At 46.9% G+C, this 25,774-nt stretch overlaps 1 protein-coding gene across 1 annotated transcript in view; it reads left to right on the plus strand.

Moving 5' to 3' along the window:
- The first annotated feature begins 18,438 nt into the window (after window positions 1–18,438).
- Window positions 18,439–25,774, plus strand: part of acer3 (alkaline ceramidase 3) — a 201,242-nt gene continuing 193,906 nt past the window's right edge. Inside the window, exon 1 of the mRNA XM_038817872.1 lies at window positions 18,439–18,588. Within this exon, the coding sequence (XP_038673800.1) occupies window positions 18,486–18,588 (103 nt within the window). The 5' untranslated portion in view covers window positions 18,439–18,485. The remainder of the gene's footprint in view (window positions 18,589–25,774) is intronic.

Here is a 25,774-nt window from a genome sequence, read left to right on the forward strand (position 1 = left end):
AGCCAGCTTGATCTGGTGTCAACTCTGACTCACTGATAGCACTCTTCTGAAATGAAATGAAAATCACTTATTGTCACAAGTAGGCTTCAAATGAAGTTACTGTGAAAAGCCCCGAGTTGAGACATTCCGGCGTTAAAAGGCATGTATTCACTTCCCGCTCCACAGACCTGAGCACATTATTCGCGGTTGACACTTCAGTGCAGTATGAAGGGAGTGCTGCGGAGCTGATGTGTTAAAAGTCTGTCCTGCCACCGAGGTGAATGTTACATACTTTCGAAGAAAAACAGCAGGAGAGTTCTCCCTAGTGTCTGTCCAATATTCCTCACCCCATCACTAAAAAGCAGATTCTCTGACCAGTATCACACTGTTGTCCACAGTTTGGCAGCTGTGTTTTCGATATCTTTTAAATTCTGTCACAGATTTGGGCATTGCTGCCAAGGCGAGCATTTGTTGCCCAACCATTATTGCCCTTTGAGGGCAGTTCAGATTCAATCACATTGCTGAGGGTCTGGAGTCAAATGTAGACCAGACTCGGTAAGGGCGGCAGATTTCCTTCCCTTCAGGCCATTAGTAAAACAGTTGAGTTTTAACAATTGATGGTGGTTTGTTTCATGGTCACCATTATAGATATTTTGTTATTGCCTTTATTGCGGGTTTTTTTTAGAATAATTCATTAAATTAGATTTAAATTAGGGCAGCACCGTGGCACAGTGGTTAGCATTACTGCCTCATGGCGCTGAGGTCCCAGATTCGATCCTGGCCCTGGGTCACTGTCCATGTGGAGTTTGCATATTCTCCCCCTGTTTGCGTGGGTTTCGCCCCCACAACCTAAAGATGTGCAGGATAGGTAGATTGGCCATGCTAAATTGCCCCTTAATTGTAAAAAATGAAGTTGGTACTCTAAATTTATTTTTTTTAAATTAGACTTAAATTGCTGCCTTGGAGGGATTTGAATCCTTATCCCAAGCTATAAGCCGAGATCACTAGTCCAACGATGTTATCACTGCACCACCATCACAAGCTATGACCCTGCAAAAATACTCCACTGGCCATAAAGCTCTTTGGAACGTTGTGACGTTGCTAAATGAACGATACAAATGCAAGTCTTTCTTTCTCCCTTGATTTACATGTCTAATTTCAGAATTTAAGAGAATGGAAATGACTGACAAGCATAATACTGCAATTGATGCATAATGTTGCCCGAGGGGTTACCATAGCAATTCAGGAAACAACAGCTGACCTTTGCAGTATTATTAATGTTACATTTCAATGTACTTGAGCACTTGGACTGGAGAATCTTTGTCTCAGCAGATATTCAAAACATTTGGCATTTTGAAGAATGGTAAATTCATTTTCATGGGTTGAGGAAGATTTCTGTATCGCCACGTTACAGATCCACAGGAACTTTGAAGCACAATCGCTGCGGAATGGTGATTCATGGGTCAGGCTCAGCCACAACCCAAAATGGTTCAGCAGCATAGTGATTATGTTACTAAAGTGGCAATCCAGAAATTTAGAGTAATGATCCAGGGTTCAAATCCCACCATGGCAACTGGAGAACTGAAATGCAATTAAATATATCTTGAATTAAAAAGCCAGTGTGATTATGGTGACTATGAAACCGCTACATTCTCATTACAAACCTGTCTGGTTCTCCGGGAATGTAATCTATGTATACCTATTTGCTCCAGCCTGTATGTGTGACTCCAGACCCACAGCAATGTGGTTGACTCTTAATGGTCTAACGAGCCACTCGGTTGTATTCAAAATCACTATCTTCCCAAGGGCAATTAGGGATGGGCAGTAAATGCCTGCTTTGTCAGTAATGCCCACAACTTGTGAATGAATAAAAAAAGTAGAATTTTGACCCCTGAACATTCCATGGAGATGCAATTTTTAAAAGAAAAAGACTCTCCCTCCATCTATTCTGACAAACTTCCAAAAGAGGGTGCCAGCCAACAGGTCGTCATTCCATCTGTAGTGCCACAGTACATGCCAATGATGCTCCACGGGCACTCATTAACCAAGGGAGACATGATTGTTGCACTCCAAGGTCCATTGCATATTAACAAAGAACAAAGAAAAGTACAGCACAGGAACAGGCCCTTTGGCCCGCCAAGCCTGCGCCTACCATGCTGCCCGTCTAAACTAAAATCTTCTACACTTCCAGGGTCCGTATCCCTCTATTCACATCCTATTCATGTATTTGTCAAGATGCCCCTTAAACGTCACTATCGTCCCTGCTTCCACCATCTCCTCTGGCAGCGAGTTCCAGGCACCCACTACCCTCTGTGTAAAAAAACTTGCCTCGTACATCTCCTCTAAACCTTGCCCCACACACCTTAAAACTATGCCCCCCAGTAATTGACCCCTCTACCCTGGGAAAAAGTCTCTGACTATCCACTCTGTCTATGCCCCTACTAATTTTGTAGACCTCTATCAGATCGCCCCTCAACCTCCGTCGTTCCAGTGAGAACAAACCAAGTTTATTCAACCTCTCCTCAAAGCTAATGCCCTACATACCAGGCAACATCCTGGTAAATCTCTTCTGCACCATCTCTAAAGCTTCCACATCCTTCAGGTACTGTGGTGACCAGAATTGAACACTATACTCCAAGTGTTGCCTAACTAAGGTTCAATACAGCTGCAACCTGACTTCCAATTTTTATACTCAATGCCCCGGCCAATGAAGGCAAGCATGCCGTATGCAGTCTTGACTGCCTTCTCGATCTGTGTTGCCCCATTCAGTGACCTGTGGACCTGTACACCTAGATCTCTCTGACTGTCAATATTCTGAGGGTTCTACCATCCACTCTATATTCCCTACCTGCATTAGACCTTCCAAAATGCATTACCTCACATTTGTCCGGATTAAACTCCATCTGCTATCTCTCTGCCCAAGTCTCCAAACGATCTAAATCCTGCTGTATCCTCTGACAGTCCTCATCGCTATCCGCAATTCCAGCAACCTTTGTGTCGTCTGCAAACTTACTAATCAGACTAGTTACATTTTCCTCCAAATCATTTATATATACTACGAGCAAAGGTCCCAGCACTGATCCCATTGCAACACCACTAGTCATAGCCCTCCAATCAGAAAAGCACCCTTCCATTGCTACTCTCTGCCTTCTATGACCTAGCCAGTTCTGTATACATCTTGCCAGCTCACCTCTGATCCCATGTGACTTCACTTTTGTACCAGTCTGCCATGAGGGACCTTGTCAAAGGCTTTACTGAAGTCCATATAGACAAGATCCACTGCCCCACCTGCATCAACCATCTTTGTGACCTCCTCGAAAAACTCTTATCAGGTTAGTGAGACATGACCTTCCCTTTGCAAAACCTTTCCATGCAACTGGTCGTGACAATGTTCTCATCATGGATTACTATTCAAACTATCTGGAGGTTATGAAACTTCCTGATCTTATGTCTTCATCCGTCATCAAGACATGTAAGGAAACATTGTCGCAACATGAATTCCACAAACGGTAATGTCAGATAATGGTCCTTGTTTCGCAAGTTGGGAACGGACAGTTTTCAAAAAACTACAATTTTCGACATGCGACATCTAGTCCACACTAGAAGCAGAGGACACAATCTCAGACTAAAGGGACGATCCTTTAAAACAGAGATGAGGAGGAATTTCCACAATCCAAGGGAAAGGTCGAAAAAGGTGTTCACATCATTAAACAACTTATCAGTAAAGCGAGTGATTCACAATCTGACATGTATTTGGCTTTATTATTGTACAAAGCAACTCCATTAGCTTCAGGACTATCACCAGTACAAATGCGTTTTAATAGAGACATCAGAACCTCTTTACCAGCAATACAATTTCAAGATCCTGATCACATACCAGTTCTCAAGAAAATCAGTGAACAGTGTTCAAAACAAAGGCTATACTATGATCAGTACGCGATCAAACTAGACCCACTGACAAAAGATGACACTGTCAGACTAAAGAATCCAGAAGGAGGATGGTCTGCTCCAGCCATTGTACTTAGGCTGCACCCCGATCTCATATCATCAAATCTGATGATGGGGCAATCTTTCAATGCAACAGACGGGATTTACTGAAGATTCAACTTCAACCACAAACTTTTCCTCCATTAAGTTTGAATGAATCACTTTTTCGACAAAATTTACTTAACAGCAAGAAAACAGATGGCATTCACAAAGATTTCAGACTCACCACTTCAGCAGTCGAGAAGATCAAACAGAAGGAGGGAAAAAACCTAACTGGCTCAATTTGTATAGAATGGACTCATAAATGCTACTTATAGTCATCATTATTGTCATGTTTGTCCATATATACATATCATTATTTATCTTAATTTGTTGTACAATTTTCTTTACAAATATAGAAAATGTCTAAAAAAAAAGGATGCAGTGATCTGCATATCTGTGTGTATGTAAAGGGTTAATATGCAGAAGTAACAGCTAGATAATGAAATGAAATGAAAATCGCTTATTGTCACAAGTAGGCTTCAAATGAAGTTACTGTGAAAAGCCCCTTGTCGCCACATTCCGGCACCTGTTCGGGGAGGCTCGTACGGGAATTGAACCGAGCTGCTGGCCTGCTTTAAAAGCCAGCTATTTAGCCCAGTGTGCTAAACCAGCCCCATAACCACTAGATAGTAGCACAAGGGATAGATATAAAAGATAAACTCAAGGCGAGTTCCCGCCTCTTCGTGTTTGGAGTGACTAGTGACCAGAGGTAGAGAGAGATAGCTTTTCATGGAGTGCATTCCAGATCATATCAACTCCCTCATTCATGGGCCGCACGGTGGCACAGTGGTTAGCATTGTTGCCTACGGTGCTGAGGACCCGGGTTCGAATCCTGGCCCTGGGTCACTGTCCGTATGGAGTTTGCACATTCTCCCTGTGTCTGCGTGGGTTTTGCCACCCCAACCCAAAAGATGTGTAGGATAGGTGGATTGGCCATGCTAAATTGCCCCTTAATTGGAAAAAATAATTGGGTACTCTAAACTTATACAAAAAAAAACTTCCTCATTCATTCGTGTATGCTCTGCCGGAAGGCAGACAGATCTTTGGCCCATTGTCTGCTGATGCTTCATCCGCAGCCGCTTTTCTTGGCAGTTTTTGTCAGTTGTGGTTTGCCAGCGTGTCCCACTCTCAGTGACAGGACAAGGAGAGGCAGGTTCCAAGTCTACCTCAGTCTGAACAGGAACTGAATCCAGTCTCTTGGCATTTCTCGGAAACACACACGTTAGCCAACTGAGCAAACCAGCCCCCTTTCAACTCACTGCATTAAATTTTAAAAAGCTTCAGACAACTTTTAAAGAAAAATTCTCCTCGGGTCCTCTCTGGTTCTCTTACCAATTATTTAAATCTGATTAACAACCCTCCTGCTGGTAGACACAAAATCTCTTTACTTGCTCCATCAACACACTTCATCATTTTGAACAATTCTATTATGAACCTTAGAAATGTTAAAGATTTTTGTGTTGAAAGGCGTGAGTGGCCTTTCAGGATTCAATTTTTTTTTAAATATCAAGGCTAGTATTGATTGTATATGTATGGGAGAAGTAGCTACGACCTTGGCAAGGATAGTTGGAAGATGAAAATGGCTTATTGTCACGAGTAGGCTTCAATGAAGTTACTGTGAAAAGGCCCTAGTCGCTACATTCCGGCACCTGTTCGGGGAGGCTGGTACGGGAATTGAACCGTGCTGCTGGCCTCCTTGGTCTGCTTCCAAAGCCAGCGATTTAGCCCAGTGTGCTAAACCAGCCCCTTGTGGGATGTGGTTGGGAGATACAACACCACGGTGACCTCAGGTAGCAAAGCCTGGAATTGGTGTTGGTCTTTTGGAAAAAATGGTAAGAGTGTGGGTGTTCTCGAGGATGGCAGTGTTGGCAGCTGGACTGGCTGCAGTATAAGAACTAAACTAGGCACTCAGGGGGCAGCACGGTGGCCTAGTGGTTAGCACAGCTGCCTCACGGCGCCGAGGTCCCAGGTTCGATCCCGGCTCTGGGTCACTGTCCGTGTGGGGTTTGCACATTCTCCCCGTGTTTGCGTGGGTTTCGCCCCCACAACCCAAAGATGTGCAGAGTAGGTGGATTGGCCACGCTAAATTGCCCCTTAATTGGAAAAAATAATTGGGTAACCTAAATTTATATATTAAATAAACAAGGCACGCATTACATTTCGCGGAGGTGTTGGCATACTGGTATTGTCATTAGACTAACAATCCAGAGGCCTGAGGTGAGAACTGGAAACCTGGTTCAAATCCCACCGTAACAGATGGCGAAATGTGAACTCAATAAAAATCTGGTATTAAAAGTCTGACGATGACCAAAAAATTATTGTTGTAAAAACCCATCAGGTTCACTAACGCCCGGGCAGCGCAGTGGTTGTCACTCTTGTCTCACGGCACCGAGGTCCTGGGTTCAATCCTGGCCCCGGGCCACTGTCTGTGTGGAGTTTGCACATTCTTCCCGTGTCAGCGTGGGTCTCCCACAATCCAACGATGTGCAGGGTAGGTGCCATGTTAAATTACCTCTTAATCAAGTTTGCACTGAGGGGGTCGGTGCAAGGGTTCTTTCGGCGGTGGCAGCCTTTTCTTCATTTCCTGGCGGAGTGTAAGTGGGTGGTCAATTCCATCAACAACCCGGGGGGGGCGGGGCGGGGCGGGATTATGGGTCTGTTAAGGGGGTTTTGTTTTTGCAACTATACGTTTGTTACTTTTTTTGTTGTTAATTTATTGCTTTGTATGGGGGGGAGGGGCTTTTGTTTCTGTCCTTTCTACGCCTTGTTTATTTTATTCTTGGGAGAAAATTTTGTTGTTGAAAAATTTGAATAAAAATCATTTAAAAAAAAATTGCCTCTTAATTTAAATTTTTATTTTATTTTATACATTTTTAATAAATATAAGTAAAATTTTATAAAATGAGTACCCAACTCATTTTTTCCAATTAAGGAGCAATTTAGCATGGCCAATCCACCTACCCTGCATATCTTTAGGTTGTGAGGGCGAAACCCACGCAAACACGGGGAGAATGTACAAACTCCACACAGACAGTGACCCAGAGCCGGGATCGAACCTGCGACCTCGGCGCCGTGAGGCAGCAGGGCTAACCCACTGCACCACCGTGCTGCCCTTAATGGAAAAATAAAGAATTGGGTACTTTAAATTTATATTCAAAAAGGATTCACTAACGTCCTTTAGGGAAGGAAATCTGCCGTCCTTACCTGGTCTGGCCTACATGTGACTCCAGACCCACAGCGATGTGGTTGGCTCTCAAATGCCCTCTAAAATGGAGGAGGGTTAAGGGTGGGCTAAATGCTGGCCCAGTTAATGAATTCTTGAACACATAGAATTCCATCGCATTTACAGCACAGGAACAGTGCAACTGATTTCATGCAAGTGTTAATGCTCCCTAAGCGTCTCCTCCAACCCACTTCACCTCACCCTGTCTGCATATCCTTATCACCTCATATCCTTACCTAACTTCCCCTTCAGTGCACCCAAGTTGTTCATGTCAACTATTCCTCGGGGTAAGAAGTTCCACATTTAAAACTCTCTGGGTAGAGATGTTTCTCCTCAATTCCTTATTGGATTTATTTATGTTACCTTTAGAATAATAACAACACAATGATAAAAATAACTTGCACCATGGAGTACATTTAATACAGTAAATGTCCCAAAGCTTTGGGAAGTCCTGAAGGCATGAAAGGTACTAGATAAATTAAAGTCTTCTTTTATGAAAAGGACCTCATGGATGAATGCCATCGTTCAAACAGCAATTTACTTTTTACGAATCTGCAATATTTTTATGGCTAATCAACTGAAATGTTTAAAGGAAAACACATTTTTAAAAAGTGCCCCTCTGATTTTCTTCAGAGTTGATCAAAGACATGTCCTGGAGATTAATATCTAAACCCTGGAGTCTCCAGGGCGATCCTGGAGATTTGGCAACCTTAAAATGCGACATAAACAAACTCTGCCACTGCTGCTTATTTAATGCTTTAATCGCTAATGTTTGCAGTTTTTCAAGTCCTTATATGGCCTCGCCCCTTCCTACGTCTGGAGTCTCCTCCAGCCCAGAATCCCCCAAGATGTCTGCCCTCCTCCAATTCTGGCCCCTTGTGCACCCCGATTACAATTGCTCCACCAATGGCGGCAGTGCCTTCAGCTGCCTGAGCCCCGAGGCTCTGGAAATCTCTCCCGACACTTCTTCCACCTCTTTTCTTACTTTCTTCCTTTAAGACACTTTTTAAAACCTACCTCTCCGATCAAACCTTTGATCATCTGACCTAATTTCTCCTTTGTGGTTTGGTGTACTACATTGTTACTTTTTTTTTTTATAAATTTAGATTAGCCAATTATTTTTTCCAATTAAGGGGCAATTTAGCGTGGCCAATCCACCTACTCTGCACATTTTTGGGTTGTGGGGGCGAAACCCACGCAGACACGGGGAGAACGTGCAAACTCCACACGGACAGTGACCCAGAGCCGGGATCGAACCTGGGACCTCAGCGCCGTGAGGCGGTTGTGCTAACCACTAGGCCACCGTGCTGCCCTACTACATTGTTACTTAATGCTTCTGTGAAGTGGTGGCACAGCGGTTATACCACCGCTGCCTCACAGGAACACGGGTTTCATTCGGACCTTGGGTGACTGTCTGTGTGGAGTTTGTTATCCCCATGTCTGTGTGGGTTTCCTTTGGGTGCTCCGGTTTCCTCCCATAGTCCAAAGGTGAAATGAAATGAAATGAAAATCGCTTATTGTCACAAGTAGGCTTCGAATGAAGTTACTGTCAAAAGCCCCTCGTCGCCACATTCCGGCGCCTGTTCGGGGAGGCCTGCCTTTGTCTGCTTTCAAAGCCAGCGATTCAGCCTTGTGCTAAATGTACAGATTAGGTGGATTGGCCATGCTACAATTGCCCCTCAGTGTCTAAAAAGGTTGAGTGAGGTTACTGAGTTTCGGGAATAAGGTGGGGGTGTGGGCTCAGGTGGGGTGTTTCAGAGGATTCTGTTTCACAGTAGGGATTCTATGAAGTCTATTGGGATGTTTCCTTATGTTAAAGGTGCTGTATAAATGTAAGTTGTTGTTGCTGTGTTGAACATTCTATTCTGTTGTTGTATTTCCGTACCAGCCTCCCCGGACAGGCGCCGGAATGTGGCGACTAGGGGCTTTTCACAGTAACTTCATTGAAGCCTACTCGTGACAATAAGCGATTTTCATTTCATTTCATTTCATTTCAATCTTGGACTTCATATCTGCTGGAATATTTTCCACCAAATCTCCATGGACTTGAATTTCCATCCCTGTGGCAAGTAGCAGAAGTTGGAGAAATTGTCAGCTAGGCCCACCCATCTTGGGAGAAGTGGCTGCAAAGGCTGAATCTTCATTTCGGGGGTTGCAGTCAGTCCAGCACGGTGGCTAGCACAGATACTTCACAGCGCCAGGGACCCAGGTTCAATTCTGGCCTTGGGTGACTGTCTGTGGAGTCTGCACTTTCTCCCCGTGTGTTTCCTCTGGGTGCTCCGGATTCCTCCCACAGTCCACAGATGTGCTGTATAGATGGATTGGTCCTGCTCAAAGCCCTCTGCTGATCCCCTCGATTCAAACTTAATCTTCTCCAACCGGAGGGCGTCGTACAAGTCCCACAGCCAGGCTGCCAGCCCCGGAGGCGTTGGCGACTGCCAGTCCAACAAAATGCTTCACCGGGCAATCAGAGAGGTGAAGGCCACGACATTGGCCTTCCTCCTCTCCATCAGCTCCAGCATTTCCAACACCCCAAAAATCGCCACTATAGGGTTCCGGCCCGGACTCTACCCCCACAGTCTTTGCTAGTGTCCCAAACACTCCTGCCCAGTACCCTCTCCAACTTCTCACACCCCCAAAACATAAGCGTGTGGTTTGCTGGTCCTCACCCACACTTCTCATACTCATCTGCCACCCCCTGGAAGAACGCACACATCCTCACTCGAGTCATGTGTACCCTGTGTACCAACTTAAACTGAATCAAACTCATCCTCGCACACGAGGAGGTCGAATTCACCCTGCGCAGCACCTCACTCCACACCCTATCTCCCCCTCTAACTCCTCCCAATTCTCCTTAATCTGCCTCTCCTCCTTCTCCCCAGACACACACATATGTCCCCGATCCTACCCTCCCCCTCCACGTCTGGAAGCAGCAACCATTCCAATAGGGCATATTTCGGCAGCCTGGGAAACTCTTTCCACACCTTCTGTACAAAGTCCCTCACTTGTGTATACCTAAATTCACTTCCCTTTGGGAGTTCTTCCCTCTCTCCAGGTCTTCCAAACTTGTGAACCTCTCCTCCAAAGATAAATCCTTGCCTTTACCAGCCCCACCTCGTCTCCCCCCGCTTGAACATGTGGTTCTCACACAACAGCGTAGCCACTGGAGCCACATACAGCAGACGTACCCGTGCCACAAACTCCGGCCCAAACGCAAACCACCCCAGAACCTCGAACAGGTACCGCCACTCCACCCAGTCAAACGTCTTCTCTGTGTCCATAGAAATTACGATTCCCGCATACTCCGGCCCCACCACCCTGATCAACACCTTTCGGCTTGCGTCTCCATTCCCCTCAACTGCCCGGCATCCTCCCGTCGATTCTGTCCCCTTCAATTTCACCCTAAACCGAGCCCATCCAATATGGCCCCCTTCTCTGCCCATGACCACGCTTCTCCTCCAACACTGCCACGTTGCATCCCCCTCTCCCCCCTCCCCATGACTAACTTTTGCCACCATCACCCCCACCTCATGTCCATTCACCAGCATTACCTGAAATTAAATGAAAATCGCTTATTGTCACAAGTAGGCTTCAATGAAGTTACTGTGAAAAGCCCCTAGTCGCCACATTCCGGCACCTGTTCGGGGAGGCTGGTACCTGCCAGCGTGGAAGCTCTTGCTTCTATCTACCCCTCCCCCACCCTTTCCTCCTTGATCGGGAATGGAAATGCAATAGCATAGCTTGCTATAGGTACATGAGGGGCCATGGATGCGGAGGGGGAACGGGTGGCAAGCCAGAGTTTGTTATGGGAATATGAGTGGCCATGGCAGTGGGTATCGCTTGGCATGGGGGCGTGAAAAGCCGTGGTGGGTGTGGGCCTTCCCCTGATAGTGATGCATGAAGGGCCATGAGAAGTTGGGTGGGGGTCTTACATTGGCTGAGAGGGGGGGGGGGGCATTGGGGATTCGCCGCTTACCTTGATATAGGAGGCATGAGGAGGATCTTTCGAACTCACTTTTTAAGAGGTCTCCTCATGGAGACCAGGGTTCATGACTCACCTGAGGCACCATGAAAACCACAACTCTTTAAAAACCTGGCCTGACTCCATGAATATTGCGGTGAAGTAGGACATGCCTCGATCTGCAATGGAACCGGCCAGGTCAGGAGTGTTGGGTGTGGGTTCTTGACAGGAACTACTCCACACCCATTAAAGGCACTTCCAAAAATTGGACAGCCAAAGAATGGGATCGGTAATCCCAGAATCCGCACCTGCCCACTATTCTTTTTCATAAAGGGCTCCTGAATCATCCCGACTTGGTGACAATTCAGGCATGGCGTTCCTGCTTGCTAAAGTGCTGACCAATGAAACCTCCCGTGTCTGCTGACTAATACCATTGATTCTATGTGTAATTACCGGGTGCTTGATTGCTTTAATGATTTTTCCAAAACATCCTCCTTTGGGAGGGTGAATTGTTTCTTTTGGCAGAATAAAGACATAGTCTGTTTCGACTTGCCCCCCTCTGGAAAATAATGCTCACTGGGTGTAGTTTGTTGCCCCCACCTTTTCTTTTTCTTAAAAAATGAAACTCTGGGATCAATGAATTTACAATATTTACAGGTGCACCATAGAAAGCATCCTATCTGGCTGCATCACAGCCTGGTATGGCAACTGCTCGGCCCAGGACCGCCAGAAATTTCAGAGAGTCGTAAACACCGCCCAGTCCATCACACGGGCCCGCCTCCCCATCCACTGACTCTGTCGACACCTCCCGGTGCCTTGGGAAAACGGACAGGGTTATGTGGTGATATGCATCACTATAAATACACAAGAGGTTAATGTAAATACACGTAGACTAGATAAACACTAGAGGGAGCACCAGAGACATGACACACAGACATTCAACCAATAGGTCAGGAAGATAGGACATGACCAATGGGCATTCACGACACACACAGAGGTGACACTACCACAGGGGGGCATTACACCAACCCATATTTAAGGACACAGCACACACATGGTCTTCCTCTTTCCAGTGGAGACACTTAGTGAGTAGTGGGTTGATTTGGAACACATCACACCCACCACATGGATTGTAGCAGACTGGTTCGTCAGTCTAACTAGCTATAGCAGGATTAACAGGAGAGTCGAATCCAAGTAGGAGAATCGTTAACAGTTTAATAAATGTGTTAAAACTATCTCCAAGTCTGAACTTTCCTTTGTCAGAGTGCACATCAAGGAAGCAGCTTATGCTACGTCAAGAGCATAACAAAACAGGTTAATCAAAGACCCCTCCCACCAGGGTTATTCTCTCTTCCAACCTCTTCCACTGGGCAGAATCAAAAGTCTGAGCAAAACGCGCTAACAGGTTCAAAAACAGCTTCTTCCCCGTTGTTACCAGACTTCTGAATGACCCTCTTTTGGATTGAACTGAATTCTCCATCCATCTTCTCTACTGTTGTAGCACTATACTCCATATGCTTTACCCGGTGTCCATGTATTTACATTGTGTATTTATGTGTGTCCTATGTGTGTGTGTGTGTGCGTGTGTGTGTGTGTGTGTGTGGGGGGGGGGGGGGGGGGGCGGTGTTGGTCGAGTTTATGAAAGACATGGAAGGGTTAGATCCGTGGATCTACCCAACCCGTTCGCCCGAGGTGCAGCCAGGCTGGGCCTCCCCAGGAAACGGCTGCCAACGGGGACCCGCATCGCAGGGTAGGAATCACAGCAGGCCACCTCCACTCCTGCTGTACCATCTGGGGAACCACCTAGACATAGTGTTAGGTTCTGTAAGGCCAGAAAGTTAAACACCAGTTAAGTTGGCACAGGTGCAGGGCAGAGTTTAGTTATAGGGGCTAGGGCACAAACTTGTACATATTAATTCACATTTAACACCTGTTCACACTGTTACAACCTGCCTTGGTGCTCTGTCTGTTGGGTGAAATGAATGAAAATGAAAATCGCTTATTGTCACGAGTAGGCTTCAATGAAGTTACTGTGAAAAGCCCCTAGTCGCCACATTCCGGCGCCTGTCCGGGGAGGCTGGTACGGGAATCGAACCGTGCTGCTGGCCTGCTTGGTCTGCTTTATAAGCCAGCGATTTAGCCTTGTGAGCTAAACCAGCCCCTGGGTGTGAGGGGTGGGCTGGTCTAGGTGGGCGTTATGAAGGGAATGGGTGGACCTTGTGGGTGGCCCGTGCTCCCCCCCCCCCCCCCCCCCCCGCCCCCAGCCCCCAGCCCTGCCCCAACCGCTACCCCAGGGATCCGATGGGACCGTGTGATTGAATGGCCAGCTTCCATACAGGGATCATCCAGGTGGATGGTGGAAAGGGCTACCGTGGGCAGAGCGGGTTGTCATCATCCTCTATCCCATGGACCAGACCCAGTATTACTGCCAACCCAGGGCAACCACGCCGTAGTGCGGCATGTATGCATAACGGAGGTGTGTGCAAGCAGGCGGTTTGGCAGGATGGGAAGTGAGGTGGTGTGGGGTTGGGATGCGGTGTCTGTGCCCCTGGCAAGCCGCCCCCCCCCCCCTCTTCGTTGGTGAGGCGATCAGAGCGTTCCGTGCACTTTGGACCTGGAGCACACGTCATGCGGCCTCCCGTGCCTGCCTGGGCTCCATGTACTGCCCACCCTCGCCCTCCTCCACATTCTCCTCGTCGGACGAGGCCTGGCATTCCTCCTCCTCCTCCAGCGTGTCGCCCCTCTGCTGTGCGGTGTTGTGGAGGACGCAGCAGATCGCCTCGATGAGGGCGACCCTCTCAGCATCAGACTGGAGGGCCCCTCCAGAACGGTCCAAGCACCTGAACCGCGTCTTCAGGATGGCGAAGCACTGCTCGATCTCATTCCAGGTCGCTGCATGGGCGGCGTTGTAGTGTGTCTCTGCATTGGTTTATGGCATCCGGATAGGTGTCAACAGCCACGACCGCAGTGGACAACCTGTCACTCAGCAGCCGACCCCTCAGCCGGGGGCGGGGGGGAGGATTAAGAAGTCCTGAACATGTCAGGAATTGTTGAATGTGCCAGGATGAAGGTGTTGCGCACACTGCCCGGATATTGGGCGCAGAGGTGAATGATGAGAAGCTGATAGTCACATATCAGCTGCATGTTCATCGAGTGGAACACTTTTCGTTTTTTGTAGAGCGGCCTGTCATCTGCAGGTGCTCGTAGGGGGACATGCATCCCGCTAACCACCCACTGGACCCAGGGTCTCCCAGAGATGGCGGTGAACCCTGCTACCCGGGCATCCTGGTGGGTTTGGTCGACTTTGAAATAGATGAATTGATCCGCCTGGGCATATTGGGCCTCCGTGATGGCATGGATGCACCTGTGCACTGAGGTCTGTGAGATCCCGGACAGGTGCCCACTCGGCGCCGGGAAGGACCCCATCGTGTAAAGGTTCAGGGTGACCATCACCTTGATGGCCACTGGGAATGGGTGTCTCCCCCATACCCCCACGGTGCTATCAGCTGGCAGGTATGTCGCTCTGTCTCTCTGGAATCTTCGACGACATGCCCGGTCCAGCAGGTCCTCGAATGACAGGCGCCGGTACACAAGAGGCCGCATGCGGCACCTCCTTGGCTCCTCCTCTTCCTCGGTCAGTTGGGCAGCCAGCTCTCGACTCTGGGTGGCTGTCACCTGCCCCTCTGCTGCGCACACTGCTGCTGCCCGCTATGCACACTCTACTGTTGCACCTTCCTCCTCCTCGAGCAGAGCCTGCTCGTACAGCCGCAGGGCATCCTCCAGAGCTGTGGCGACCAGCAGAAAGGCCATCATTGCTGGTTGTATCCCAATATTCATCTCTGCAGGGGGAAAGATCAACATGTTAGCGTGCCTAACCAGGTCAATCGAGCTACATGGCGGCCCCAGTGGCACTGTGAAATCTGCCCCCGCTTGTCCCTCCCTCCACCTCTGGTCCCATCGGTACCCACCACCATGGGGGCCTCTGGCTCTCGCGCCTGTCCCTAATGCCAGGAATACTGTTGGCTGGCACGGCCCTCACCAGGGACTACTGTGGGTGTCGCCCTGGATGGGCCGCCAGTGGGTGGGGTCGGGTGGGGGGCGAAAGGGGGTTTGGCGCAGGGGGTGGTGTGCGGGGATGGAGGAACCAGTACAGCCGGTGTCAGCACGTCCAGTGTCTGGACCGGCAGCCCGCAGTCGCTCCTCTCCAATTCTTACCTCCTCTCCCTTTCTCGCTCAACAGCCACTACGCAGGTTTCACGATTTTTAAAAGCACAAGTGAACTGCGCCATTGGGAACTCGGCCCATCGGAGGCGGAGAATCATGGAGGCTCTTCGAGAAACCAGATCGGGCCCGCTAATGGCATGCAAACGGTGTTTACCGTATGTGTGTTCCGGTACGCATTGACGCCGCTATCGAGGTGACAGAGAAAATCGGCGCATGCCATGATTTTGGCGTCAGAGCCAATTCTCCGCCGAATCACCTTTCCTGATTTCTGCGTCGACCAACAGAGAATCCCGCCCAAGGCGTCTCTGGAAGGGGGCTAAGGTCAAGTGGGAGGTGTCATAATATACACACAAGTATATGATGGTGCACAGACAGACATTGATTGACACACAGGATGACCAATGAACACACAGAACACAGCAGCCAATCACCAGACAGGACACGGCCACTATAAAGCCAGAGGGCACTAGTTTTCCCACTCTTTTGGGATCCAGCCTCTGAGACAGTCAGAGCCCGTGAGCAGCAACTAGAAGATCCACCATGTGGTAGTAAGATAGTCTGGTCAGGTTAGCCTCAGGTCTCCAGTCAACTCAGCATAGTGTCAACCCACAGTTAAAGTAAGTTTAATCGTTAAGAGTTCAATAAAATAGAGTTGCATTTCTTCAAGTGTTGGAAGCCTGTCTCTCACTGCTGCAGTAAACGCAGTCCTCGCAGACCTAGCATACCCAACACATCAGGAGGAGGAGCTGGGGATGGTGCTATAGGAAGGATTGTGGTGTGATGTGCTGCAGAGGGTGAATGGCTCAACCATGTGTTCGAGGCTGGGGTTGATACAGCTAAAGATGGTACACAGGGCGCACCTGGTGAAGTTGAGGATGAGTTGGCAGTTTGAAGGGGCAGAGGATATTTGTGAACAGTGAGGGAGGGGCTCAGTTAATCATGTACATATGTTCATGTACATATAAGTTGGAGAAAGTTTGGAGGTTGTTTTTCAGCATCATGTCGGTGATCTTGCATGTTGACTTGGAGCCTAGTCCCCTGGGGGTCATATTCGGGGTGTCAGACCTGACAGAATTGCAGGCAGGAGTGGGAGCTCATGTTTGGGCAGCAGGGTAGCATGGTGGTTAGCATAAATGCTTCACAGCTCCAGGGTCCCAGGTTCGATTCCCGGCTGGGTCACTGTCTGTGTGGAGTCTGCACGTCCTTCCCCTGTGTGCGTGGGTTTCCTCCGGGTGCTCCGGTTTCCTCCCACAGTCCAAAGATGTGTGGGTTAGGTGGATTGGCCATGCTAAATTGCCCGTAGTGTCCTAATAAAAGTAAGGTTAAGGGGGGGGTTGTTGGGTTACGGGTATAGGGTGGATACGTGGGTTTGAGTAGGGTGATCATGGCTCGGCACAGCATTGAGGGCCGAAGGGCCTGTTCCGTGCTGTACTGTTCTATGTTCTATGTTTTAGCCTTTGCCTCGCTTATCGCTCGCAGGCGGATTTTGTTGAGGTGGAGCTCAGCTTCTCCACCCTGTGCCTCGGTGTGGCTGGGTAGTCTAATGGAGTTTCTGCATTTAGAGAAGGTGAAATTTGCCCCAAGAGGGGTGATGAGGGGTTATAAGAGGTGAGGTTTGTACATTCTGCATTTTGGAGAACTAGTTACCGTCAACTGTTTGGGGAGGGGGGGGGGGGGAAGAGGTGGTTTGGGGGAATAGGGGGGAAACCAGGTTATGTGTTGAGTTTTTCACAGTAACTTAATTGCAAGGTTAATGTAAGCCTACTCGTGACACTAATAAAGATTATTATTACTATCTTTGTGATGTAATGTTTTTCAAATGTTAAACATTTGAATAAAAATACATTAAAAAACAAACTCCTGCCAATGGGAACATAATTATTGAAAGTGCAGAATCTCATCCTTTAGAATTTTGGGGGAGAGGTTTGAAAAAGAATTGGTATGGCGTAGAATGAGGCCATTTGGCCCATTGGGCTGGATTCTTCCGCTCCGCCCGCCGCACGATCGCCATGGGCGAGACGCGGACCATGTAGATCCATTGACATCAGGCAGGAATTTACGGTTGTAGGGCTGGTGCGTCCGGAGAATCCCGCCCATTGTGTCTGCACCGGCTCTCCAGATGATCAACTCACCCCTCCAGCCACCCCGCCTTCTCCCCATAACTTTGTACATTCTTCCTTTTCAGATAAGAGTCAAATTCTATTTTGAATGCTTCAAGTGAACCTGCCTCCACCACACACTCAGGCAGTGGCAATCCAGACACCAACCCACTCACCGCGTGCCACTTTTTTTTCTTTAAATCTGTGCCCTCTCATTTGTGATCGTTCCTTGAGCCGGAACAAGTTTCTCCCCGTCTACTCTGTCCCGATCCCTCATGATTTTGAGCACCCCCCCCCCCCCCTCCCAGCTCAAGCCTTCCTTTCTCCAACCAAAACAGCATCGAACAGCAGTATCGATGGGCTGAAAGGCCTCCTTCTAATAATAATAATAATAATAATCGCTGATTGTCACTAGTAGGCTTCAAATGAAGTTAGTGAAAAGCCCCTAGTCGCCACATTCCGGCACCTGTTCGGGGAGGCTGGTACGGGAATTGAACCCATGCTGCTGGCCTTGTGCATTATAAGCCAGCTGTTCAGCCCACTATGCTAAACCAGCTCCTTCTGCACTGAAACACTGCTGCCTCACAGCGTCGAGGATCCGGGTCACTGTCCGTGTGGAGTTTGCACATTCTACCCAGTGTCTGCGTGAGTCTCCCCCCACCCCCCACCCCCCCCTGTCAACACCAAAAAAGATGCGCGGGTTTGGTGGATTGGTGATGCTAAATTGGCCCTTAACTTTTTTGGAGGGGGGGGAAGAGAAAGAATTGGGTACTTTAAAAGTTTTTAAAAAAAACTTTCGAGTGAGGGGAAACTATTTCTTATTTCAATCAGGAAGGAATGTTTCAGAGAGAGTGAGGGAATGTGAAGGTGTCAGAGAGGCAGGGCTGGAGCTGGCTGCTGGGGAGGGGAGGGTTGCCATGGTGACGGGGCCTAGTCCCGCCGCCTCGCCTCGCCTCCTCCTCCTTCAAACATGGCGCCCGTCTATGACCGGCCAGGCTTCTGGGGGGAGCCCACCTCCACTTTGGACTGGTGCGAGGAGAATTACGCCGTGTCCTATTACATCGCCGAGTTCTGTAAGTCCTCACCTTTCCCCGGACGGGTCTTTATTTTCTCTCTCTTTTTATTCTAACCCTCCTCCAGAAAGATAAATCCTCCGAGCAGCCTGAGGCCTGCCACTCTCCCGACCTCCTCCAAGTGACCCGGATTCCAAACCTTATCCTTTATTTTTTTTAAAAATCGACCACCGCCTTTTTATTTACAAAAACCCGAATCCCCCCATGAAATTTAAAATTATTTCTGACCTTTCTTAGTTTTAAAAGGAAGCGAAACGTGCCGGCCGGATGCTGCTGTGCATGTGCCGGCCGCCTTATAAGTTTTTATTTTAAAGGGAATGGTGTTGAAATCGCAAAGTTTCCCCCTTTTTCGCTCTTTTCTCTTGATTGAGGCACGCTTATTCCATCACTGTCTTTATGTGTTATGTGTAAAACTTTGGTGTCAGGGCTGGCATACCCTTGAATACTGGTTGCATTTCATTTGTCCTTTAAATGACTTCAGTGAAATACATATGTATATCATTCATCTGTTGTACAAAACTACTTTTGATCCTTCAAAACATAATTATTCTGTCTTTTAAAAAAAATGTTTTCCAGCTTCCTAGTTTTTAAAAAAGAAAATAAATCATAATTTGTTTTTCTGGGGGTTTTGGGGGACGCTGCCCAGGTTATTTTTTTTATTGCCCGTAGCCTCGTTGCCCTGTGAAGGTGGTGACGGCCGTGACCTTCAACTGTCGCCGTTCTCTGGGGTGATGGTATTAGGTGGGGCAAGATTTTTGCTCAGCAATATAAGAAAGGTGGAGTCCGCCTAAGCCGTTTATCTCGGGTGTTTCCATGATTTTGCTGTGTTATTTTGATCTCCCTCTGCTATGGAAAGAAAATGAAAAATGAAATGAAAATCGCTTATTGTCACAAGTAGGCTTCAAATGAAGTTACTGTGAAAAGCCCCTAGTCACCACATTCCGCTGCCTGTCGGGGAGGCTAGTATGGGAATTGAACCGTGCTGCTGGCCTGCCTTGGTCTGCTTTAAAAGCCAGCTCTTTAGCCCTGTGCTAAAGCATGGGGCGAGTAGAATTGTCACTGTGCAATATCAGTTTGCTGGGTGTGTACAGTGATATAGTTGCTGGAAAATTTTATGTTTAAAAATAACATTTTAACATCCATATTTGGGACATCAAACCTACTACAGTATAGTAATTTGTGCCAAAATATTTGTTAGTTGTTCCAATGTCAGTTTTCCTAATGGTTCTGCAGTGATATTGTGGAGGCAGTTTAACAGCAGAAAGCAATATAAAATGGTATTGATAATTTAAACCCAGGTTACTTCAGAATGTTCCAAGAATATAGGGCCAAGCAATCGTACATTTCTAAGCCACTTTTTAAGATAGAAAAGTTTAGCCAACAATTGATAAAGGTATACGTTTTGAAAAACGTTAAGGTGTAGATGGGCAGAAATGGAAGTTTGATAGGCTTTGGGGCCAAATAGAATCTGAAGTTTACATGCAATTTGGCTCAACTAGAGAGAAATCAGGGAGGAATATCGAGTCTATGGCAAGGATACAGTCTGTTGAAAGGGTTTAACTTTAATATTTGACATAGGAATAGGCCTTTTGGCCAGCCAAGCCTGCTCCAGCATTCAATTTGATCCTGGTTGATTGTTTGCCTCAATACCAATTGTCTTTTTACCACTTTCACGCTCTATTTCCATAATCCTTAATGTAATAATTTTTTTTGAAAAATTAAATTTAGAGTACCCAATTCATTTTTTTCCAATTAAGGGGCAATGTAGTGTGGCCAATTCACCTACCCTGCACATTTTTGGGTTGTGCGGGCGAAACCCCGTAAACACGGGGAGAATGTGCAAACTCCACACGGACAGTGAACCAGAGCCGGGATCGAACCTGGGACCTCAGCACTGTGAGGCAGCAGGACTAACCCACTGTGCCAACGTGCTGCCCCTCCCTTAATGTAGTAATAATTTTTGTTAGTGTCGCAAGTAGGTTTACATTAACACTGCTATGAAGTTACTGTGAAAATCCCCCAGTCGCCACACTCCGGTGCCTGTTCAGGTACACTGAGGGAGAATTCAGAATGTCCAATTCACCTAACAAGCATGTCTTTCGGGACGCGAGGGAGAAAACCCACGCAGACACAGGGAGAACATGCAGACTGTGCACAGACAGTGACACAAGCCGGGAATCGAATCTCGGACCCTGGTGCTGTGAAACAACAATGCTAACCACTGTGCTACCGCACCGCCCATCTCATTAGTCTCTGGAAATCTTTATGTCTTGAACATGCTCGATGATTGAGCTTCCACCACCCTCTAATAGCGAATTCCAAAGATTCACCATCCACTGAGTGAAGAAATTCCTCCTCCTCTCAGTCTTAAATGGCCTGCCCCTTATCATGAGATTGTGTCCCCTGGTGCCAAAGGATTCAATTTATCAACATGCACCCTGTTAGACACTTGTAAAAGGTTTTGTAAGTTTCAAAGAGACCACCCCTCCTTCAAAATTCTAGGGAATACAGACACAATAATCTCAATCTCTCCTTGTAAAACAATCCCACATTCCAAGGCATTAATAATTGTCTGTTTGTGCGGAGTCTGCATGTTGTCCCCGTGTGTGCATGGGTTTCCTCCCACAGTCCAAAGATGTGCAGGTTAGGTGGATTGGCCATGCTAAATTGCCCTTGGTGTCCAAAATTGCCCTTAGTGTTGGGTAAATTTACTGGATTATAGGGATAGGGTGGAGGTGTGGGCTTGGGTAGGGTGCTCTTTCCAAGAGCCGGTGCAGACTCGATGGGCCGAAATGGCCTCCTTCTGCACTGTAAATTCTATGATTAATCTGGTGAACCTTGTTGTACTCCTTCTTTGGCGAGTATGTCCTTTCCTAGATAAGGACACCACAACTCCAGGTGAGGTCTCATCAAGACTCTACAGTAAGAAATCCTTTCTCCTGCACTCAAGTTTCCCTTGGGACGAGGTCCAACATGCCATTTACCTTCCTAATTACTTGCTGCACCTGCATTCTAGCTTTTAGTAACTCACAAACAAGGACACCCAAGGCCCTTTGGACATCTGCTCGTCCCAATCTCTCACCTTTTAATAATATTCTGCCTCCTTCTTTTCTACCAAAGTGAATAACTTCATACTCATGGCAGATGGATAATGTAGGAATATTTTAGCTCATTCCCTTAGCCTGTCCAAGTCCTCTTGAAACCTCCTTGTATCGCCCTCGTAATATCTCCGCTCAGTTTGATTTAATCAGCAAATTTGGAAATATTACAATTGATCATGCAAGAATCAAGTAACGAGGCACTGTGGATAGAGCTCCGAAACAGGATGGGGGCAGCCACTATGATGGGGGTGTACTACAGATCTCCCAACAGCCCACGGGAAGTTGAAGAACAGATATGTAATTAGATTCTGGATAGATGTAGAAATAGTAGGGTTGTTGTAATGGGAGACTTTAATTTTCCTCATATTGACTGGAAATCCTTTAGGGCTAGGGGACTGATGGTGAGGAATTTGTTAAGTGTGTCCAAGAAGGTTTTTTTGAAACAATATGTGGATAGTCCGACCAGAGAGGGGGCTAGTACTAGGGAATGAGCCCGGCCAGGTCATCAAAGTTGCAGTGGGAGAACATGTGGCGAACAGTGACCACAATTCCATAAGCTTTCGTATACTCATGGAAAAGGATGAGTGTTGTCCTCGGGTTAAGGTGCTAAATTGGGGTAAGGCTAACTACAACCAGATTAGGCAGGATTTGGAGGCAGTTGTTTGGGCGAGGCTGTTTGACGGTAAATCCACATTTGTCATGTGGGAGTCTTTTAAGGAGCAGTTGATGGGAGCGCAGGACAGGCACGTGCTGGTAAAAAGGAAGGACAGGAAAGGCAGGATTCGGGAACCATGGATGACTAGGGAAATTGTGAATTTTGTCAAAAAGAAAAAAGATGCATATGTGAGGTACAGGCAACTAAAAACAGATAAAGCACTTGAGGAATACAAGGAAACTAGAAAAGCGCTCAAGCAGGGAGTCAGAGGGCAAAAAGGGGTCACAAAATATTCTTGGCAGACAGGATTAAGGAGAATCTCAAGGCAATTTTACATACATTAGGCACAAGAGGGTAGCTAGAGAAAGAGTTGGTCCACTCAAGGACAAAGGAGGGAAATTATGTGTAGAACGAGAGGAAGTAGGTGAGGTCCTTAATGAGTATTTTACATCGGTATTCATAAAGGAGAGGGACACGCTGATTGGTGGTGTCTTAGAGGGATGTGTAAACACTTTAGAACAGGTTGTTATTACAAGGGAGGAAGTGTTAGGTGTGTTAAAAAGCATTAAGGTAGACAAATCCCCAAGGCCAGATGGCATCTATTGCCGATTACTGAGGGAAGCAAGAGACAAAATTGCTGGGCCTCTGACAAAGAAATCTTTGTGTCCTCACTGGCCACAGGTGAGATCCTAGAGGATTGGAGGATAGCCAATATTATACTGTTATTTAAGAAGGGTTGCAATGATAATCCGGGTAATTATAGACCAGTGAGCTTGACGTTAGTGAGAGTAAAATTATTGGAAAAGATTCTCAGAGATAGGATCTATGCATATTTGGAAGTGAATAGTATTGTTAGCGACAGACAGCATGGTTTTGTAAGAGGGAGGTCATGTCTCACTAATTTGATTGAATGTTTTGAGGAGGTGACAAAATTGATTGACGAGGGAAGGGCTGTCGATGTTGTCCACATGGACTTTAGTAAAGCATTTGATAAGGTCCCTCGTGGCAGACTGGTGCAAAAGATTCGATCACATGGGGTAAGGGGTGAACTAGCTGGATCAATCCAGAACTGGCTTGGCCATAGAAGACAGAGGGGAGCAATGGAAGGGTGTTTTTCCGAATGGAGGTCTGTAACTAGTGGTGTTCCGCAGGGATCAGTATTGGGACCTCTGCTCTTTGTAATATATATAAATTACTTGGGAGAAAAAAACGTAGCGGGTCTTCAAGTTTGCGGATGATACTAAGATTGCAGGAGTTGCGGATAATGATGAAGATTGTCAGAGAATACAACAGGATATAGATAGGCTGCAAAACTGGGCAGACAAATGGCAGACGGAATTTAACCCGGACAAATGTGAGGTGATGTATTTTTGGAGATCCAATTCAGGTGGGAGCTATAAAATAAATGGCAGAACCATCAGAAGCATAGAGACACAGAGAGATCTGGGCGTGCAGGTCCACAGATCCTTAAAAGTGGCAGCACAGGTGGAAATGGTGGTAAAGAAAGCATTTGGCATGCTTGCCTTCATAGGACGGGGTATAGAATATAAATGCTCAAATTATATTGCAATTATATAATAATAATATAATAATCGCTTATTGTCACAAGTAGGCTTCAATGAAGTTACCGTGAAAAGCCCCTAGTCGCCATATTCCGGCACCTGTTCGGGGAGGCCGGTACGGGAGCGTTGGTTAGGCCACATTTAGAATGCTGTGTCCAATTCTGGTCACCACACTTCCAAAAGAACGTGGAGGCATTGGAGAGAGTACAGAAAAGGTTTACCAGAATGTTGCCTGATATGGAGGGTATTAGCTATGAGGAGAGATTGAATAAACTGGGATTGTTCTCCCTAGAGAGACGGAGGCTGAGGGCCGACCTGATAGAAGTTTATAAAAGGTTTGCCCTTTTAAGACAGAGATGGGGAATTTTCTTTCCTTCCAAAGGGTCATTGGTAGGTGGAATTATTTTCTCCAGAAACAATGAAGGCTGATTTAGACAAATTCCTGTCAGGCAAGGGAGTCGGACAGACAGAATAGTGGACCTGAGACCAGAACAAGATTAACCATGATCTTATCAAATGGTCCAACGGGTTTGAAGGGCCAAATGGCCTATTCCTGCCCCTATGTTCCTTAGTTGAAGAAAGGGACATGATGTGATTCTGTGATTGGGCAGCACTTGCTGAACTATCATTATCAATCAGGCTTGTAATGTTGCTAGAAGCTACATAGATTAATTTCCAAAGACCTTGTCCTCTGCAGACCAAAGTAACATGTTCAGGGATTATATCTTTTTTGAATTAAGCAGAAACATGGGGGACAGTAGTTCCTGCTGGGTTCTTCATGGCGATGGCTTGGCCAATCAGTTGACTTGCTAACCAGTCAGCAACCTTTTCTCCTGCAATATAAATTATTTCTCCTCGTGAAATTTGGCATTCTTGCATCTCTCCTGATGAATTCAAGATGAAAAATTTCAACAGTATGTTTTTTTTTCAGGATGACGCAAGTTTGGTAAAAAGAACATTCTCTGGATATGAATGTTTTTGGCAAGCCCAGCATTTATTGGCTGTCCTTGTTGCCATTTGAGAATGTGGTGGTGGGCCGCTGTTTTAAACTGTTGCACTCCACATGGTGTAAATACATCTGCAGTGTTGCTGGGAGGGTGTTCCAGGATTTTGATTCCACAACAATGAAGGAATGGCAATTATAGCCTGGGTTGCTGTAACGTGGAGGGGAACTTGTAGTTAGTGGCATTCCCATGTACCTGCTGTCCTTGTTCTGCTAGGTAGTACTGTACTACTCAGTGGTAGAGGGCACGGTTTTGTGAGGTGCTGGTTTGTTGTTGTACTGCATCCTTTGGATACATGTTGCAGTGACACCGCAGGGAATAGATGCTGGCCAACCTGTCAATCAAGTATACTGCTTTTTCCTGGATGGTGTCAAGCTTCTTATTGCAGCTGGACCCATCACACTCCTGATTTATGTTTTGTAGATGGTGTGGACAGTCAAGTCATTCGCAACTGATACCCAGATGGTGATCTGATCTAGTACCATTGCACTCACTAATGCAGCTGGTCCAGTGAGCGTCTGGTCACTGATGACTTCCAGGGGTTTGGAGAATTTGGTGAAGGTGATGCTATTAAATGTGATGGAGAGATGTTTGGATTCTCTTTGTCTTGATGTGGGCATGGATTGCTTAATTGCAATTGGAGTTGGATATTGTGCAATCCAAAGTGAGCATCTGCTTTTCTGATCTTTTAAGATGGAGGGGAGGTAAACACTTGAAGAGAGATATGTTAAGGTTCCTGCCTTGAGGAGCTCCTGGGGCTGAGATGGTTAGCTTTTCAACAACCATCTTCCTTTGTACTGGCTGTGATTCCAGATAGTGAAGAGATTTCCTCCTGATCTATTTTGCCAGGGCTCTTTGATGCCA

The sequence above is a fragment of the Scyliorhinus canicula genome, chromosome 14, assembly GCF_902713615.1.
Source record: "Scyliorhinus canicula chromosome 14, sScyCan1.1, whole genome shotgun sequence".
NCBI lineage: Eukaryota > Metazoa > Chordata > Chondrichthyes > Carcharhiniformes > Scyliorhinidae > Scyliorhinus > Scyliorhinus canicula.